At 36.3% G+C, this 21,542-nt stretch overlaps 1 protein-coding gene across 1 annotated transcript in view; it reads left to right on the top strand.

The window, feature by feature from the left end:
- The first annotated feature begins 201 nt into the window (after positions 1-201).
- Positions 202-21,542, top strand: part of LOC143679957 (uncharacterized) — a 137,985-nt gene continuing 116,644 nt past the window's right edge. The window contains exons 1-5 of the mRNA XM_077156453.1: positions 202-223; positions 265-533; positions 4,492-4,805; positions 6,103-6,207; positions 14,686-14,820. Coding sequence (XP_077012568.1) covers positions 202-223; positions 265-533; positions 4,492-4,805; positions 6,103-6,207; positions 14,686-14,820 — 845 coding nt within the window. The remainder of the gene's footprint in view (positions 224-264; positions 534-4,491; positions 4,806-6,102; positions 6,208-14,685; positions 14,821-21,542) is intronic.

The raw sequence follows: 21,542 nt of genomic DNA, 5'->3' as shown, positions 1-21,542 counted from the left end.
TATTAAGCCTTAACTCACTGTCTCCTGGAATCCTTTAACCACCGGCGTCTAACAGACCCTTAAATACCTATTTCTCGTTGGGCAGTTTTCTACCTGTCTCCCCCTCTATATTGGGCAGTTTTGGCTGGGACTCCAAGAAAGGGATCAGTGAGTCTGGCAAGGTGTGCGGCACTGGGTGTGGTTGTCCCTACGTTCGGGAACATGCTCTCGGGGCCGGAGGAAAGTGCTGAGGGAGGGGAGGGTCTCCAGCTCTTTTCTGAGCAGCCGCTTCTCATTACGCGCCGCTCACTCGCAAGGCTCCCGCCTCCTCGCGCTCGTGGCCCCGCCCCCTTTCCCCGGCGCCGCCGGCGCTGCCCGGGGACGGGGACTCGCCGCTGCGGAGGCCGGAGACGCGGCGGCGGCGGCGGCGCTGGACCCGGTTCCCACCGGAGTGGAGCGCCAGGCCTGCGACGGCGGCGGCAGGAAGGAGCGGCCTAGGCAGCCTCGGAGCGGGGCACCGGAGCGCCGAGCGGCCGCGGGAGCCGCTGAGGGAGGTGAGTCGGGTGGCGGCGCGTTCCCGGAGCGCCCTCTCGCCCCGCGTCCGCGCGGACTACGCCGGCTTCCCCTCCTCCTACCTCCTCAACCCGCTACCGGAGACCCCGCGCCATTTCCCAAGACACCTCCCCGGCGTCCCGCCGCGTCGTAGCCTAATTCGGCGCGGGGTCCCTGCCTGGGTCAAGCCTGGGGTCACCCCGCACGTCCCCGCTTCGGAACCCTCGCCCCGGGTCGTGGGGTGGAGAGGAAGCCCACGGCCGCCCGACTCCCTCTGTCCGCGGTGTCGGAGGCCCGGGCGCGTGGACCCCGGCCCTGGTCCGAGGCGCGGCGCGAGGTCCCCTTCCTCTGCAGAGGCGAGTGAGTCTTGGGCCCTTCTGTGCCATTTCTTTTTGTGCTTAGGTTCTGTCACGCGCGTCTGCGTCTAAAGTCAAAAGCGTGCGTCCCCCAAGTCTCACTAGTTCCAGTTCCGCGGGTGTGATTTGTTCTGGCCGAACAGTGTGAATCGCTCGCCTCCTCTTCTGCTCCTTTCCCTGGCATCCGGACTCGGGCCGCCTCGGTGCCCACGTTGGCAGGGGTTGCTCCCTAGGGTGACGGGCAGGTTTGCGCTGCGTTCTCCCTTGGCGCCACTGGCCGGGAGATGCCGGCGCCGCTGCACATCTGGAGCCTGGCTCTTGGGGTTCTGGCAGGATCTCTCTTACACCTGTATTTTCCCCCCTTTACGGTGTGTAAGAGCCGCAAAACTTTTGCTGTTTTGTTTTTAACAAAAAAGGTCTCCTGGTCTATAACTTTTAGTTTATAGATATATATTTCACATACTACTTAATGATTTTAATGATTTTTTTTTTTGAGGAAAGCAACATTGTAAACATACTTATTTTGAGGAATGTTAGCGGAGTTTAGGACTCATCGTTATCTTTGGAATGCCATAATGATACTAGTCATTTTCAGATGTCCTATCTCCAAATTTGCAAAACCAGACTTCCTTGGCTTCTACGGTGCTGAGAATCCCTTTGTTTGGTTTGGGGTCTCTAGGCCCTACCGTCCTATATTATGCAAACGTTGAGTAACATTTCTAGGGGCGGATGTAATTAACAACTCTGGAAGGACTGTGTTTGGCTCAAGGCCATCTAATTAACACACGTTTAGGCAGTGTTTCTGAATTATTTGGAGCTTGGAACCTGGAGAACAAGAGACTCTCTTGGCTGTCCTTCTGGGTCTCTAAAGGCATCTCAGGTCCTCCTACTTGTGTTATAAAAATGTTAAGCTAAGCTCATGTTATTGAGCAGAATAATTCTATTTTATTTGTGAGTAGACACCAGTAGCTTATTAAAACTTACTTTTAGGCCAGGCACTCAATTCTTAAATGTGTTCGTCAAAAAATGATAAATTGAATTCTTAGAGAGGATTTTTAAAGAAAAGAGGTTAACTTTTCAGGATGTCTTGATTGTTTGTGGAGAGGTTCTCAAGTTTTTGTCATCAGTTCTGTGAAAAAATAAAAGACGGGGGTGAGAGGAAAGAAGTATGGAGTAGGGAAGCCTATTTCTATAGAAAATGCATTTGAAAAATGTGTTCACATGTAACTTTTTTCAACACAAATGGTAATTAACTCTTTGTAACTTTTTTCATGCAGCAATATATGTTTTGATTATCTACTGCTCCATTAAACCATCTCAAGGCTTAAAATCACCATTTTGTTATGTCACAGTTGTTTGGGTTCTTCAGGATGGTTCTTCTTTTCCGTCTGATGTGGGCTCGGGGGATGGGGGGGTCAGCAAAACTTTTCTGTAAGCAGGCAGATGGTAAATAGTAGGCTTTACAGCCCTGTCAGAACTACTCAGCTCTGTTACGTTTGCCTGAAAACAGATATACACAGTACATAAGCCAATGGGCATGGTTGTGGTCAAGTAAAACTTTATGTGTGACACTGGAATTTAATTTCATTGTAATTTTCACGTTATGGAATATTATTTTAATTTTTTCTACCCATTAAAAAATGTGAAAGCCATTTAGCTCACGGGTCATGTACGCAAACAGGATGGGGTCAGGATTTGTCCTTGGGCAGTAGTTTGCTGATTTCTGAACCCTAGAAGTGAAAATTTGGACTCCTACCAAGTTGGAGTCTTGGTGTCCAGGTGACAGGTAGGTGGCCTTTCTTCAGAAGGATTATAAGTTCTGGATAAAACAAGATGGAATTTGGTTCTGTCTTTCATTTTCACCCATCCACATTTTTGTGTCTGGTTTTACCACAAGCGCTAATTATGCACAATAATTTTTTCAGGCTTTATCTTTATAAATGACCAGCTTCCAAAAGTGGGGAAAACATGGTGTTTATGATTGGGGGCTCAGGAGGTGCAAGGAAGGGATTCTGTTTAATTCCCAGTAGGTTCTTAAGGCAATTTAAGTAGAACATAGTTAGGCTTGCTTGATTGTTTAACCCTAATGACTTAGAGCAGGAGTTGACAAACTTTTTGTAAAGGGCAAGATAGTAAATATTTTAACTCATTAAATCCTCATAATAACCATCTGTGCAGGTTTGAAACTGTTGTGTACCCCAGAAAAGCCATGTTTTTTAATCCTAATTCAGTGTTCCTATGTGGAATCTTTTTTACTTTTTTTTTTTTTTACTTTTTTATGCAGTATGGCGGGGGTCACATTTCATTATTTTTCCATGTGAGTATCCCCTTATTGCTGCACCATTTGTTGAATTTTTGTTTGGTTTGTTTTTTTTGTTAGTTTGCTTTCCTTGTTTGTTTGGGAAGTGCATGGACTGGGAATCGAACCCACGTCTCCCGCCTGTGAGAATTCTATCACTGAACTACCCTCGCATTCCCCTGGGTGAAATCTTTTTGATCAAGTTGTTTCCATGGAGATGTGTCTCTACCCATTCAAGGTGGGGTTGCTTACTGGAGTCCTTCAAGAATGAACCATTTTGGCTTGAGAGCCAACACAGAGAGAGAAGTTTGAAGATACAGAAAGAAAATGCCCCTTTATGATGTTATCAGAAACTGATGCCCGAAAATTTAGATCTACTTGAACAGTACAAGTTGCAAAATTGTGATATCTTAATTTTATTATTCCTTCTTTATTTGTTAGCTGAATATTTTTCTAAGTAGAAACTTTGGGGCAGACAAAGACTCTTCTATCAGGCATGACATTCCAAGGGCACAGAGATTACCTCCTAGAAGCCAAGGACAAAGGCTAGAGCTGTCTTTGGGCAAGGTGAAATTCTTCATTACACAATGTTTAAACAGTAAAGTGATTGAGCCATACAAAGAGAGGTCAGAAAATAAAGGTCCTAATATCCCAGTAACCCTCCAAACACTTACATGTTCCTTTGCATCTTCTATTTTAAGGTAAGTTTCCTTGAAGGAAAAGAAAAAGATCTGCCTATTTCTGCAAACATATTTGTCTGTATATTTTATTTTAGAGTCCTCACCTATTTCTCTTGTGATGGGGTATTATAGGGAATGGCAGTCACTGGAGCAGCAGACTATACTGACTTCTATGCAGTGCTCTGTGCGAGCTATTTGTGCACATATTACATAACATTGTCTATCTATATGTATGATAGTAGTCCAGACTTTAGCTCCCTGAATGAAGTAATTTGCTCCTCATTTGGAGTTTTAGTTCTAGTGCCCTGCTGTAAAAGGCTGAAACCACTTCATGTCTTTTCTATAATCTTGCTTTAAAACTCAAAGTGGGAAAATTCTACTTTAAAAAAATGCAGTGTGGGCTTAGATAGTACTTTAGTTCCTCAGCTTATGAAGAATACTGTAAAATTTGCCATGCTTCATATTTCACCATGCAAAGGCAATGCCTTAATTTGTTCTTCATTCTTGAGGCCAGATCCAAATTCACAGATGAAACTGATCTAAATACACAAATAAATTTAATTGCCACCATTTTGTATGCCTAGAAAAGTGCTTCATCTTCATTTTTTTTTCTTCTTGCATACAGGAATGCTTTCAGTTCACACTGCCAGCTCTACCTCATGCCATTGACCTCTTACAAGATGCCATTGTAAAAGTGAAGGAGGTGCATGATGAACTTGAAGATTTACCATCCCCACCACCTCCTCTTTCTCCTCCTCCCACAACCAGCCCCCATAAACAGACAGAAGACAAGGGGGTTCAGTGTGAGGAAGAGGAAGAAGAAAAGAGACAGTGGTGTTGCTTCAACAGAAAACAGTTCCTCATCACATATAACCGCAGCAGCCATTTCTGCAAAGTTAAGCTTGCTGAGACAGACCCAAAGTTCCAAAGGACCCACAGGTAAATGTACTGATTTTATCCCTCGTTCCATCCTATCTCCATATGCGGTTCATACCTCCTCAGGGTACGCTAAAGAAAAAGAGCTGAGATATTTGTTGCATTCCACCACTAAGTTCCTTCCACTTGTAGAGTCCTTGAAGGCATTCAGATTTGTTCTGAATTCTGAGGCAGTAAAGATATTGCTGAAACATATTAAGTAAAAGCTTCCGTGATAAACATGGGGCATTTAATAACTCTTTGAAGGATTCATTTTGTCAGCATATTAAATGTAAAATGTTCATATGTTCAGAACATCAAAATTTCACAAATTCCTGAAGGAGCAGCAAACAGGCAAACTTAAAGCTAGAAGAGTTAGATGATCCAAGAAATGAATTAGGAAGGATGAATACATTTTTAAAAATGATAAAGCTTTTCAGTTCAAAGTTGTTGAATTTTCCTTAAACTAAGCACTTAAATATTACTTGAAATAATTTATCCTAATGATATAGAGGGGAAGTGGATATAATATATTTGCATTTTTTAACTTAATAAAGTAATCAGTGCTAGTAACAGTATTGTTAGAGTATTACAGATTCTGTCTTTGGGCAATTCTGGAGGTATTTGAGTAAATTTGGTCATCTTAAAGTCACAAAATATGATTTACATACTTATAATACTAAAATTTAAACCAGCTACTATGTTTTAATATCTTTAAAAGTAGCATATTATTTCCAAGAATGATGTTTGTTTGTTGATTGAGAGCATGAAGATGGAAAATTTAACTGCCGTATAAAATAATCCATATAGTTTATAGGTGATCCAGATATTTAGGCTAAAACATAGTGTCAGAGGTTTTTTCTTGCAACATGTAGATTAGAAAGGATTGTGGTGAAATACTTTTGAAGTATCGATTCAGACAACCAGTAGGTGGTTTTTTCACTAATGACCAGATTATTCTGTCTTGAAATATGTTCAGTGATCCATTAAGTCTTACCTAAGGCTACTTAAATTCTAAGTGGTATGTATTGTTGTTGTTGTTGTTTAATGGAACTGATTGATAAAATAGTTGTATTTTAAAATCATTATGTGTCCCTTCTCTTTTACTCTTAATTAAATGAGTAAAAAACATAATCCATTTCAATTTTAAGAAAAAGGCTTATAGCATTTGAGATCTAAGCTGATTGTTTCATCCTACATATAGAAAAATTTGGCATTTCATTGTTCCATTTTTCCCCCTTTTTCCTTTACAGTCTTTTTACTTGTATAGTTTCATGTTCTCATGTCACTGTATTCATAGTTGTTATGTTTTGTGCATTAGAAATATCCATTCTACACCAGTCCTGCTGTTATGGCACACAGTGAACAGCCCATCCCTGGTCTTATCAATTATCCCCATCATGCAACAGGCAATGCAGATGAACGGGTAAGATGAGGCTTTTGCATTAATAATTTTGCAAGTATGCAGCCTACCTCCTCGAGTAAGCTGTAACATATCCTGGAAGACATGTTATTTTATTCTCTAGGTTCTTCAGCAGCGTTTTTTGATGAAAATGTAATTACCACTGAGTATTTTTGATGAAGGAATTTAATTTAATAGAGTTTCTCCTGTGCCTAAGGTACTCAGCCATAACAATTCTCTAGTTTGTGGCATTGAACTTTCATCATGTTATGTCCAAGAAATGCACTGCTCAGAAGTTTTGGGGTTTTTTTCCCTTAGCAATTTTGTCACATATCTTTAAATAAGTTATGTGGCTTAATTAAGATCATCCCTTAAGATGATCACTTTGAGTCTTAAAAGGTAGACAAATTAGTCAAGCTGATATTAATTTGTATTAACCTTGCTTTTATTCCTCATTGTTTTTGCATCTCATTTTTTTCCTTCACTATGTTCTCATTACAATTAGAGTTGAGTATCTATGTAAACTCTGTGATTCCTAATCTTTCGATAGAAATTTTTAAGAATATATATTCATTCTTTCAGTCACTGGCTAAATAGCAGTTCTCAAAAATCCTCCAGGTTAGAAAAAATTAAACCAATACGTATAAATGATTAAGCAGTGAGAATTTCCATGGCTGGAAAAAAAGTCAACCTGACTCCCTCTACTATGGCTACAAAATGAAAGGAAAAAGAAGTAACAAGTTAAAATTTGGATTTAAATATTTAGGAAGAAGAAACATCAGAATTAAAAAACAAAAACAACTCAGCCTTAGTAGTCTCTTGGGAGATTAACTACCAAATGTTACCAATGTTGTATTGAATAAGCCATACCTGGCTAGATAGAAATTTGGCTTAATCAGAGGCCAAATAGAGTTAAATTATTAGTGAATTTCATTTGACAACTAATATGTCAATTCTTCAGATATGCCTTTGCTATAAACTGTAAACATTCCAAAATAAGCCAAACTTGAAGCAGGATTGTCTTTTGTTTTGTTTTCTTAATGTCATAAATCAACCACCACAACTATAACATCATTTTGGTTTTCAAACTATTCTGCATTTATAACCAAGATTTACATTATCATATTCTGTTTCAGGTTAGTATATCAAAAATGATTTGAGTGACTTTTCTTTATTCCTATTCTCTCAAGGTGTGTATATAACTACTACCATTCTATATGCATTAGAGAGAAGTTAATTCATTACATACAATGAATACCATACAACATTAGGCCTTAATTCCCTGGAGGAACTAGTTGACAAAGGCTGTTGAACTGTTCTAACTGGATGTCCTCATGTAGTACCACCCTGGAACTTTTCTCATTTATTAAAAGTTATAAAGTCTTTTGTCAATATTCATCTTTTTGACAGATGCTATAGAGTGTTTAGACTTAAAGAGCTATACATAAATGAGTATAATGCTCTTGTTTTCAGACATGGCATCCATAGAAAATAATGAAAAGGAAGAAATAGGTATCAAAAAAAAGAATGAAAAAGAAGGCCTTCAGTTTTCTTAAAGCTACTATAGATGCTATGTTAACTATGGGAATGCTTATTTGGCACTTATTTCATTAATGTGCCCCTTTCATTCTGAATGGCCTGGTTATCTGTGTGAATTTCAAATTCAGTAAATGTTGGTTGTTATAGCCCACATATACAAAAGCTCTTTGGGGTTGTAAATAAATTTCAAGGGGTCAGGAGACAGAAAAGTTCAAGAAACGTTGCTTTAGGACAAAACTTCTCTTTTTCTTTTAAAACAAAAGCACAGTGCCTGCCCATGTTAAAAAAAAAAAAAGCAATGCACACATAATTGTATTTCTCTGTTACTTTTGCTTCTAGTATATTCTCAACCACACATATTAATTGTAACTTTTAACAGAATTAACTGATTTCTATTTTGCTGATAAAACTTGGGGGTGAATAATTGAGAAGTGTCTGACATACATGCATTTTAGCAGACTAGCAAAGCTCTTGAACATATATGTAGTGCAACTTTCTACAACCACATAAAACCCTTTTACTGTTTGCTAAGTCAGACAAAAAGATGTTCATAAATATGACCCAAAATTGTAGCATCTATATAGTAAATACAAATAAGGAACAAAAATATGTAAGCTTAAAATTATAATCAATAATCAATTTATTTAAAAATTGTCTATGTATCTGATGAGTGTCCATTAACTTAATCAGTCCAAAGTTTAAGTTACCTAAAGATCTTAGAAGTTATCTTCAAGCTAACGTAAATTATTGTTGAAATGATTCAATTTAATCAAGCATAAATATATTTTCCATAATTGTAAACATTATGTAGGAGTAATATTAGCTAAGTCAATCAGTAAACTTGTATAAGGGAAAACAACCAAAGAAGAGGAAAATTTTTACTTGTATTTAACACTACTCTATTAAAAAATGAATTTTTTTGAACAAAAATTATTGGTTCAATAACCTCTAGGATAACCTCTCAACTCTGTTTGAAATCTCTCAGCGACCAAAACTTTTTGTCTCATTTCTCTCTCCTCCTTTTGCTCAAGAAGGCTTTCTCAAGCTTATGATGCCAAGTCCCAGCTCATCCTGGGAGTCCTGTCCCATGTTACCAGGAAGATTTACACCCCTGGGAATAATGTCCCATTTAGAGGAGAGGGAAGTGGGTTCACCTGCAGAGTTGTCTTAGAGAGGCCACATCTGAGCAACAAAAGAGGTTCACTGTAGATGACTCTTAGACATCATTGTAAGTAGGTGTAGCTTCTCCTTCATAGGGGTAAGTTTCATAGGAGTGAACCCCAAGATCAAGGGCTCATCTTATTGAATTGACTGTTCCCACTGTTTGCGAGAATATCAGGAATTCCCCAGTCGGGGAAGTTTAATATTTCCTCCTTTCTCCCCAATCCCCCAATAGGGCTTTGCAAATACTTTGTAATCCTCTGCCCAAGTTACCCTGAAACATATCTGGGTATCTTCTAGCCTGTAAAAACCAACAAGATCTTATGCCCTTTTCAAGATTCCATGTGATCATTGTGTTTGCATAAGCTGACCATACAAGTTGAATTGAACAATGCACTACCTGAAATATAAATTTTATACCAAGTATTTCTTCCTTTGATCTCACAGAGAAGTTGAAATTTTAAGATATGGTCCATCTAATCCTTTACCCTGTATTCTGATTTACCTTAGTCCTATCCAGGTCAGCTTCATTCATATTTCTATTTGAAGTCTGATCACTTTTTCAACTTTTTTTTACAGTTGCTCTATGGAATAATGCTGACTTTCAAAGCTTCAGAGCTCTAATTTTGAGACTTAGGTGTTACATAAGTACCTGAAGTTTCAGAGAATGACTAGGTTATACACAAATGTCTCAGAATTTAGAAATAATGGTTCCAACTTTGAAATAGATGTGACTGGTGTAAGAGTTTATAATCTAGGATGCTATACAATAGGCTGCAATCTGATAACCCATGTTCTCAACTTCAATTTTCTGAGTTTGTGTATTATAGTTAGCCCATAAGAGTGAGGAATGGAAATATTTGTGTTTTTGTTTCTTGACATTTCATTCAACATATTATCCTCAAGCTTCATTCAGCTAATTGCATGCCTCACAACTTCATTCTTGCTCAGTCATCCATTGACTACACCACAATTCCCCCTTCCATTCCTTAGTCATTGTACTCTTATACCACCTCCATCCACTACAGACACTGCCACCATAAACACCAATGTGCAAGTGTCCATTTGTATTCCCATTCTCAGTTGCTTGAGTTATGTACCTAGCAATGGGGTTGCAGGATCATATGACAGCCCCACCCCTGTGGAACCATCACACTGCCCTACAAAAGAGCTGCACCTCTCAGCTTCACCATCAAAAGTGAATAGGTACATCTCTTTCTCTGCATTTTCTCCAGCACTTGTTTCTCTCTGTTCATTTTTAGACAGTTTATTTACACATCATACAATCTAACCTAAGTTAAAAAAATCAGTGGTTCCCAGTATAATCGCATAGCCATGCCTTCACCATCAGAATCTATATGAAGACATTTCCTTTTAAGAAGGTTCTTTTTGAAACACAAAAACTACTAACAATAAAGGACAATATTGATATATTTAACTACATTAAAATTAAAAGCTTCCTCTTATGGAAAGGCATGATAAAGTAAGTGAAAAGATAAACTACAGAGTAGGAAAAAGTATTTATACCATATATATTTGATAAAGGACTAGTTATCTAGACTAGATGTATAAATCTAACAATTCAGTAAGAGAAAACAGCGCAATAAGGGTAAAATGGGCAATAAACTAACAAAGACTTCACTAAAGAGAAACTCTAGATGGCTCATGATCATATGAATAAGTGCTCACTCTTATTAGGAATCAAGGAAAAACAAATTAAACCATAAAGATATATCATTACACACCCACCAGATTTGAAAATATTGACAATATTGAGTAGAGGCAATTTGTTGTAGAGTAAGAGGAACTCGCTGTTCTCTGTTGATAGTCATATAAAGTGGTTCAGCTAATTTGGTAATTAGTAAAGGAGAGTATTTATTCTCCATAAACAGTAATTGTACACCTGCATGTATGTGTACATGTCCTAGAAATTTAATCATGTGTGTATCATAATCCATGAACAGGAATGTTTATGGTGACGTTGTTCCTAATGCCCCCAAATGGAAACAGTACACATGGCCCTTAACAGAGTAATCCATAGTCACTGCTTTCATTTCCTTACCTCCAATTCCTGTTTCAACTCCTTGTAATCAGGTGTCTGTCTTCATCAATAATGAAATCTCTCCCTCTTGGGAAAATAGTGACTATCACCGTCTTGTTCTTCCATGTCTGTTTCTTCTCTTTTCTCCTATATTCTGTCTTGGTAGTCTTTCTGTTGAGGATCTTGTATTAGTTTAAGTTGCTAGAAATATACCAGAATGGAATGGCTTTTAAAAGGGGATTTATTATGCTATAAGTTCCCAGTTCTAAGGCCAAAAAAAATGTCCACATTAAGGCACCAGCAAGAAGCTATCTTCACTCAAGAAAGACTGATGCTGTGTGGAACACCTCTGTCAGCTGGGAAGGCACATGGTCTTTGATTTTGTTTCTCATTCCATTGCTTCCAGCTTCTAATGCCAGTGGTTTCCTTTCTAAGCATATATGGGCCATCACTTAGTTCCTCCAGGATACGATTCTGGGTTCTGGCTTGCTTAGCATCTCATGGGAAGGCACTGGGCTCTGCCTTTGTCTAGGTATCTGCTCTCTCTGTCAGCACCCCAAGCATCTCCAAACACCTATTTTTCTGTCAGCTCTGAAGCAACTGTTCTCCAAGCATCTGCATGTGAGGTTTCTCCAAAATGCTTCCCTTTTTTAAAGGATTCTGGAAACTAATCAAGGCCCACCTTGAACAGATGGAGTCACATCTTCATCTAATCAAAAGGTCACACCCACAATTGGGTGTGTCATATCTTCATGGAGATAATCTAATACAAATTTTCCACCCTACAGTATTGAATCAAGATTGAAAGAAAAGGCCACCTCCACAAGATTGGATCAGGAGAAAAAAACAGTACCTGAATATATGTGACTGCTGTAAGAGCTCATAAACTAGGACCCTTTACAATAGGCCCCAACATGACAACCCACGTTCTCAACTTCATTTCACTGAGTTTTTATATTATAGTTAGTCCATATGAGAGAAGCATGATAATATTTGTCTTTTTGTTCCTGACATTTCATTCACCATATAGTCCTTAAGGTTCATACACCTAGTTGCATGCCCTCCCAATTTCATTCCTTCTTGGTGGCCACTCAGTAGTCCATTGTGTGTATACAACACAGTCCCCCTTCCATTCCTCAGTTATTGTACCCTTAGGTCACCTCCATCCATTATGAATTGTGAACACTGCCACCTTAAACACCAGTGTGCAGGTGTGTACTAAACAATGGGGTTTCAGGATCATAGGGCAACCCCGCCCCTAGGTGGTTCCTGTGGAACCACCATGCTGCCCCCTAAGGGGCTGCACATCTCAGTTTCCCTGCCAACACTGAATAGGTCCATCTTTTTCTCTGTATTTTCTCTAGCACTTCTTTCTCTCTGTTCATTTTTAAACAGTTTAATTCACACATCATACAACCCAACCTAAATAAATAGACATGCCTTTGCCACCATAATCTATATGAAGACATTTCCTTTTCTTCCGAAAGAATCCATACCTCCCCCCATGCTGTCACTTGTTGACATTTAGTTTTGACTTAATGCCTTTTATAAGAGCTTCTTATAGACAGCGTATCCAAGGAATTTAATTTCCAAGCCAGAATACTTTTGAAAGGTAGGGAGAGGTTCTACTTAATAATTGTGCCAGAATAATACATAAAAACTCAGGTTGTCCAAAGCAAAATAAACTTATGGCCATCCCATTATAGATCTTTTCCCCACAGTTCCCTTTTTGTTAAATCTTTAATCATGTGGGATTTTCAACCATCATGGTTTGGTCTTTGCATACTCTCCTTGGGTGATCTGAAATATTTGCATAAGTAAAATTACCACCTCCATTGATAATTCCCAAATTATATATCCAACCCCAATTTTTTCCTGAGTTCCAGATCCATATTTTTAATAGGCTTTTTATAGCATCAAAATAGTAGCCAAAAAGTCCATATCCCAATATTTTAAATTATTTCCTCTCAAATATCCTACTATTGTTTATACACCCACATGCATGCTTACATCCACACACAAGAGATGTAGTATATATACACAGACATGCTATTTCATGTAGGCAATTTAGTAGGTACTGGACATAACAGTAGTAGCAAAAAATACAGTTCCATCATCGTGATGATACATTCTAGTATGGGCAATAGACATTGATCAAATAAAAATATATGTTGCTATGAAAAAGAAGGACATGGTGCCATGTGAAATATTTTAGAGGCACTTAACCTCTTTCCTCTCCCCAATATATGGCCTTTTTATTTAGACATAAGTGGAACAAATAGCTCCTCTAAATAAGACTATCTTCTTGAATATATTTATCACAGTTCAGTATTCAAATGAGCTAGCAGATAGAACCATTTTTCTTAGAATTCCCATTGCTTTTCATCCTAGTTATGGGGATATTGTTCACAAACTACAAACTGTTGAGCTCTGAAGTGGTGGCAATACCACAGGTATTATTGATATTGGTGTGAAGACAAATTAAAATAGCTTCAATGAAAATAGTATTATGACCTTTGTGAGAAAGAAATTGTGCATAGTTTCAGGAGAGTCTTTCTCATCTCGAAGTCTGCTGCTTCCTTCTTTTCACACAGCAGGATGATATTTGTTGATTCAATATTAATTGCTTGTTGTTTTATCATATGTATTTCAACTCGTACACAAAATTTGGAAGTTGCAAAGTTCTCATTCTAAGAATAGAAGACCTGTTCCCATTAGTACTAGCCCAAAACATTAAATAAATTTTATGTAGCCTAAAAAATATTTTATAAGAAACATAAGTATTAATAATTTAAAAATATATAACCTAAATTATTTTTCTTTGTGTATTTTTAGAATACTGCTACTCAGTTACATCAGTCTTTTCCATGTTGCCAGGTAACATGGTAGCCAACATTTATTAAGTTCTTACTACTTAAAGATGCTAAATTACATGCATTGTATTGCTTAACCCTTACAATAATCCCACGAGTCAGATGCTGTCATTATCATCATTTACCAGATAAAGGAAATGGATTTTCAAAAGATATATCCAGCTGAAGTTAAAAAGCACACTTAAACCAAATAAATGGGGAAGGTTTAATAAAGGACTATATAGTATTTACAAAGGTTTGGGTAGAGTTTAGGAAAAACAAGATATGCAGTGCCCTGCAACTAGTAAGAGTAGGCAGAGATAGGGAGCTGCTCCTGCAACCCAAAGTAAGAACTGTAAACAAAGGCCACGTGACAGGAGCTGTGATTGTGGTTTGAAGAATACAGCCAATCTGTGATGACTCAGTAGGGAACCAGGGGAATAAATTCCAGACCTTACTCTCCTCTCACCCTTAAGTCTCCTGCCAGTGGCTCCCAGTGGCTGAACCCAGCTGGAACCTAGAGAGTACAAGATAGCTTGTTGATGCTGTGAGCTTGGAGCAGTGAGGGTGGAAAAAGGTGGAGAACAAATTAAGGTTTCAGACTATTCAAGTTATCATATGAGCCAGTATATGGACATCAGGTATTTGACTCCCAACCACAGTACAATACTGCCTCTCATATAAAAAAAAGTTTTGTGAATTAGTAATTGGCCAGGGGAAATATTTTCAATCTGAAGATTTCTATCCCATCCCAAATTACTGGGTACATTTATCTAACACTAAGTGGCATCAAGTATGTGAAAGCTGAGCAGCAAAGAATGCCCTCCCCCCAAATTAAACATGGATATTGCTTTTACATGTTGTTGGTATTTTCAGAATATTAAACTATACTTGTTCCCACTTGTTCAGATTCCAGACTCCATCATTTCTCATGGTGTTCAGGTGCTCCCAAGAGACACAGCTTCCCTCAGCACTACTCCTTCCGAATCGCCTCATGCCCAGGCTACTTCTTGCCTCTCTACAGCTTCTTGCCCAACACCAAAAGTAAGTACAGATATTTGGCATCTTACACCTGTTCTACAGTATAATTCTGGGAAAACTAACCAGTATTTCCCTCTGTCAAGATTAGATTGCATGCAGTATAGTAATATGAAAATAAATGGATTTTGAGATAGTTATCAGCTGTTGCTTCACAAATTGTGATATTAGGCAAATAGTAGGACAGTAGAGATTTCATGCAACATATCTTCTTCTGCCTTAAAGCTAAAATTTTCTCTAGCTCCTTTTTCTTTGTTAAGAACCTATTACTTTTGAGCACACTCATTAGTGTAGATGTGAAATTCTTTGTTTATGCAGAGGATAAATTTTAATTCAAGATTAACAAAATAAAACACTGTCACCAAATGGATTTTTTTAAACTTATCTATGCTGGGGTAGCTCCCTGCTCTAATATCATTCCAGATTTTTAAAAACAGGTTCAACTTGGAATGTTGCTGCCTAGTATTTAGAAACAACTCTAAATTGATTAGAAAGAAAGTTTTAATGCCAACCTTTGAGGGTGGGAATTTTTAGTCTTTATTTGTTTTTATAATCTGTCCCAAATACTGAATCATTTATTGAGGAAAAAGGATTGGACACTCTGCTGCCTTACATCTTTGTGTGTATGATACATTAAGTAGAAAACTTTATTGTAGCCATGACTGTTTTCTCTTAGAATGTCCCTTCTCTGGCTAACTTAATTATTTGTCCTTTTAAGTTCTCTGTATGATGGATCCAATATTTGTATCAAATGGTTACAGTAACATTTCTACTTATTAAATGAGATATGATGTTAGATATCAGGCTAAATACAGAATTTATTCTAGAGATCTGGAATTATTAATTTTTCAAACTGGCTTTTTATCTGCCATCAAATTTAAAGACATATATGGTTGTGTTCCTCAATTCCAACTTTATATTAGCTCTATGAATGTTATAAATTGGATTTGACAAAAAGCATTCTCACAAGTTCTTGATGTGGGTAATGCAGTTTCTTTTAACTATGTATAGTACAATCTTTTCAACAGTCTTCAGAGTATACCTGTTGTACATCTTTATTTTTGGACATGTGACAAAATTAACTGATATTAATTTTATAATTTGAAAATTGGGATCCTAAATAATTAGTGAAAAAACCTATAATAACGTTCGTGACATTAAATGTATGTTTATGCCACTTGGATGCCAGTAAGTACATTTTCAATTGAATGAAACCTGAATGGGCTAGAAAAATCTCATCCATGTCTTTAAAATTTTTGAAACAAAATAATTTATGGCTTGACTATGTTAAATTCTAATTGTATAGGCTACATTCATTGGTAATTTAAAACTAAAAGTTAAGTCCACTGTAAGATGTTTACTCATTCAACAAATACTGAGAGCCTACATGTTGGGAACATAGAATTATCCAAAACATAGTATTTTTTCCCTTAAAAACTATGAAACATAAATATATATTTCAAAATATTTTAAGCTATGTTTAATTGTACACAGTAATACTTAAACTTTTAAGAAGTTTTGTAATTATATTTTAGTTACAAAATGAGTATCAATACAATTTTAAAAATCACTTAGTCTTCCCAAATCACCAAAATAAGATCTTAAAAATAAAAACATTGATAGTGATTAAATTAAATGCCCACTGTAAAATGTTAGAAGAGCACTGGATGTCCAAACTGACAATTCAAATAAAGCACTGTATTTTTTATCTAGGAATAAAATTCTATTCCTTTTAAATAACTTTTGTCTACATCAAAATATATACCTCAAAGATAAAATTATTGCTTTGGTGAATTTTTAAAATAAACGTTTAATGCTAAATTGGAATAATACTATAATAAAAGAAATTAGTTTGAATATTGATGGTTTTTTAAAAGGAGTGGAACTCAAATTTCTGATAAATTTCTTTCCAATAAAGTAGTTTCTTATAAATTATAACTACTTAAGTGAGTCTGAACAAGATATTCTTATGAGTACTTTTATGTCAGTGACAGATACCATCTCTGCCCTCATGGAATTTATAATTTAGCTGAAGATATAGAAAATAAGTGGTAGATAAACATAAATAATTATAATAATTATAATTTCATAATAATTTAATAATTATAAATGGTAATAAGTGCTAAGAAGAAATAAAAACTTGTGATAGAAAATAATAGGAGGAGAACTTAATTTAGATAGTGTGGTCAGAGAAGACTACACTAAGGAGTTACATTTCACTGGGAACATGAAGAATGAATAAAAGCCAGACATTAGCTTTTGTGCTGAGTGGTGGTATAAGAGTTGTATTCATCAGTAATGACCATTTTAAAGGTAGTTGTCACCAATCAAGAATATTCTACTTTTCATTATTTCATGAGTAGTCTCAATGAATTAAAAATCCAATTTCAAATATCAATTCATTATTATTTTAAATAGTGAAGGGTTATATTTATTTTTTAATTATTCTTTGTTTTTGTTGTTGCTTATCCTTTTCCCAAAAAGTCAAATTTTACAGTCACAGATTATTGCACTTTATTTAATAAAATAAATAATTAGATTTTTATAGCATAAAAGTTTGGAACAGAGAAGTCACACATGAAACTCAGGTTTGAATTATTCGGTAGATAGTGACAGTATTAGTTATGTTAAGGAATAAAAGAGAAGAAGAAAGTTTTGAGAATAAAAGAGAAGAGAGGTTTCAAACGTGTTCAACCTAAGGTATGTGTGAGACATCCAAGAAGTGATATCTGCACAGAATTGGAAATTCAAGTTGAGTATGGCATTGTTATTGTTACTGCAACTTGTTTGTGATATTTATAATTTAGTACAATTAGTGTTAGCCTAGCCCCAATAATGTCTTTTCTCCCTTTCAGATTAGACACATGCAGTCTGTCATATGGAGAGATATGTGTAAATATGTTTTCTTTCATCAAAGTTACAAAGCAGTTTTGAATGATCAGCACTAGTCTTTATAATAGATAATCTGGATTCAAGTGCTGACTTCTCTACTCATAACCAAACTGCATGAAACAGGTTTCTTAACTTTTCTAGACTTGGTGCATGTGATGAAGCTGGTGATCCCTGTCTCCCCAACAGTGTTTATTAATTCATTAATAAGTTTTTGCCTGTTGCCAGCAAAGCAATGGGGACAGGTAGACATCGTCTGTGCTTTACAAACAATTGTTATAAATTATAATAAAGTATAATAAGTGCCATGATTTCTCAGCAGAAGTACAGAATGCTATGAGAATAATTAGAAGAAAAACTGAACCTGGTCTTTGTGAAAACCCAAAAGGATTAACCAAGTTATGATTCAAAGCTAACAATTTCAACCGTTACCTCCTTAATTTTGTATTACTGAAAAACTTCCTGTCTGTTTGCATACATACATCTGTTCTCTTATGTCAACAGCTATAATATATACACTATTTTGCCATCACATTTGATATGTACACTGCAAAATAATATCCTAGATTATGCTTTGATCCTTTAAAATTCTCTAGCTACAATGAGAACAAGATCTAGAAAATATACAATGCTTTGATTTCCTTTTTGGGGAGGAGAGATGCTCATCACAATCTAATGAAGACAACAAACTTTTCTGAATGATTCTCCATAGAATAGCATTGTCTAAGGCAAATATTTATTTGCTGAAATGACATAACATTTTGTTGTGTGCAGGGAAAAATCATTCCTCTTTCATATCAGATTTTTTCTTTTAATGAAATCTGACTAAAATGATGAATAATATTCACTTCTCTTCATATATGATGGTGAAGTTTGTGTTAAGAACAACCTTAGGGTTTTAATCATTCATTTTCCTAAGTAAAAAGTGCTTAAGCCAAAGAAACCAAATTGTATGTAAATTATGTATGAAGAAAAATAGGCAATATCTAGAGAACTTAAGTTCTAAAATGGTAATAGTCCCTCCAAAAATATTTACCAACAATAATTCTATAACAGATAAATTCTATTTTGCAATAAGCATGATTTACAACTTGACTGAATTCTCTTTGTCAGCTATGAAGGACAGCAGCACCTCTATTAGAAATCAAATCAGAAGGCTTGAGGTAGAAAGTAATGACCAGAGCAAAGAAAAAAAAAATCAAACTTTCAATCAATTCACCATTCCCTATAGATGTTATTAATATAGAGATTATTTTTAAAAGACCAATTTGATTATCATTTTACACACTAAGCATCTGAAGATTGACTTAAAAATAAATGTACAACAGCATATGAAAAGAATTACACACCAAAAAATTTATTTTTAAATTACACACCACAACCAAGTGGGTTTTATACCAGGAATGCAAGGATGGTTCAACATGAGAAAATCAATTAATGTAATACAGCACATTAACAAATTGAAAGGAAAAATCATATGATCATCCTGATTGATGCTGAAAAAGCATACAACAAAATTCAACATCCATTTCTGATAGAAACACTTGAAAAGGTAGGAATCAAAGGTAACTTTCTTAACATGATAAAAGGCATGTATTAAAAAACCCATAGCCAGCACCATACTTAATGGTGACAGGCTGAAAGCTTTCCCCCTCAGATCAGGAATGAGACAAGAATGCCCTCTGTCACCACTGTTATTCAACATTGTACTAGAAGTTCTAGCTGGAGCAGTCAGGTAGGACAAAGAAATAAAAGGCATCCAAACTGGAGAGGAAGAAGTAAAACTTTCCTTATTTCCAGATGACATGATACTATACTTGGAAAATCCTGAGAAATCTACAACAAAATTACTTGAGTTAATAAACAAATTCAGCAAGGTGGCAGGTTATAAAATTAATGTCCAAAAATCAGTAATGTTTCTGTATGGAAGCAATGACCTAACCAAGGAGTCAATTAAAAAAAATTCCATTCAAAATAGCAGCTAAGAAAATCATGTAGCTAGGAATGAACTTAACTAGGGATGGAAAGGACTTGTATACAGAAAACTACATGACACTGTTAAAAGAAATAAAAAAATCTAAATAGGTGCAAAGATATTCTCCGCTTATGGATAGGAAGGTTAAATGTAGTTAAGATGTCGGTTCTACCCAAATTGATCTACAGATTCAATGCAGCACCAATAAAAATTCTATCAACCTACTTTGAAGACTTGGAAAAGCTAGTTACCAAATTCATCTGGAAAGGAATGAAACCTTGAATAGCTAAAAGCAACCTAAAAAAAAAAAAAAGAATGAATTGGGAGGATTTTAAAACTTATTATAAAGCCACAGTGGTCAAAACAGCATGATTCTGGCACAAAGATAGAAGTATTGACCAATGGAATCTAATCAAGAGTATAGAAATAGCCCACCAAATCTATGGTAAACTGATATTTGACAAGGCTCCCATATTCACTGAATTGGGACAAAATAGTCTTTTCAATAAATGAGTATGGGAGAACTGGATATCAATAGCCAGAAGAATGAAGGACACTTACCTTACACCTTATATAAAAATTAAACTCAAATAGGATCAAACATCTAAGCATGAGAATCACTACCATAAAGCTCCTAGAAGAAAATGTAGGGAAATATCTTCAAGACCTAGTAATAGGAGGTAGCTTCTTAACTTTACCCCAAAGCACAAGCACCAAAAGAAAAAATAGGTAAGTGGGAATACCTCAAAATCAAGTACATTTGTACCTCAAAAGACTTTGTCAAAAAGGTGAAGAAGCAGCCAACTCAATGGGAGGAAGCATTTGGAAATCAGATATCAAATAAAGGTTTGATATCCTGTATTCATAAGGAAATCATACAACTCAACAGCAAAAGAATAAGCAACCCACTTATAAAATGAGCTAAAGATTTGAATAGACATTTTTTTGAAGAGCAAATACAAATGCTAAAAATCACATGAAGAAATGCTCATTCTCATTAGCTATAAGAGAAATGCAGATCAAAACTACAATGAGATACTACCTCACACCTATAAGAATGGCTGCTATTCAACGAATAGGAAACTATGAATGTTGGAGAGTATATGGAGAAATTGGGACACTTATGTACTGCTGGTGGAAATGTTTAATGATACAATTGCTGTGAAAGTCAGTCTGGCAGTTATTCAGAAAACTAAATATTGAGTTGCCCTATGACCTGGAAATACCACTATTCAATATATACCCAGAAGAACGGAAAGCAGTGACACAAACAGAGATTCACACACCGATGTTCATAGCAGCACTATCCACACTCACTAAAAGATGGAAACAATCCAAGTGCCCATCAACAGATGAGTTGATTAACAAAATATGGTGTATACGTATGATGGACTATTATACAGCAATAAGATGAAATGACATCTGAACCACATGACCAGATGGATGAGCCTTGAGGACATAATGCCAAATAAAATAAGCCAAACACGAAAGACAGATAATGTATGATTCCTCTTTTATGACTGTGGTAAGGGTATAATCAGAGGCTTATAATATATAATATAGGGGACCTAGAGATACACAGAAGCTTGAGATGGGTGAATAGTTTGCTAATGAGGTTGAACTTAATTGTAAGGGAATAGACAAAAGTGAAAGTGGTCCACTAGTGGGTCTATAAGTAATATTACCATATTGAAGGTGAACATGATGGAAAGGAGTTGTATAGACTCATATGTCCCACCAGTTAATACTACAGATATAAATAAGTTCTTGCATGAACTGCTACAAAGGTATGAGTCTTATACAGAGGGTATAATTTGGGGATATAGGGGGAAATGGTATTGCATGCTCTGGAGTATGTTTAATA

The sequence above is a fragment of the Tamandua tetradactyla genome, chromosome 1 (assembly GCF_023851605.1).
Source record: "Tamandua tetradactyla isolate mTamTet1 chromosome 1, mTamTet1.pri, whole genome shotgun sequence".
NCBI lineage: Eukaryota > Metazoa > Chordata > Mammalia > Pilosa > Myrmecophagidae > Tamandua > Tamandua tetradactyla.
The sequence above is the reverse complement of the archived record's forward strand: the minus strand, read 5'-3'. Positions and strand labels throughout refer to the sequence as shown.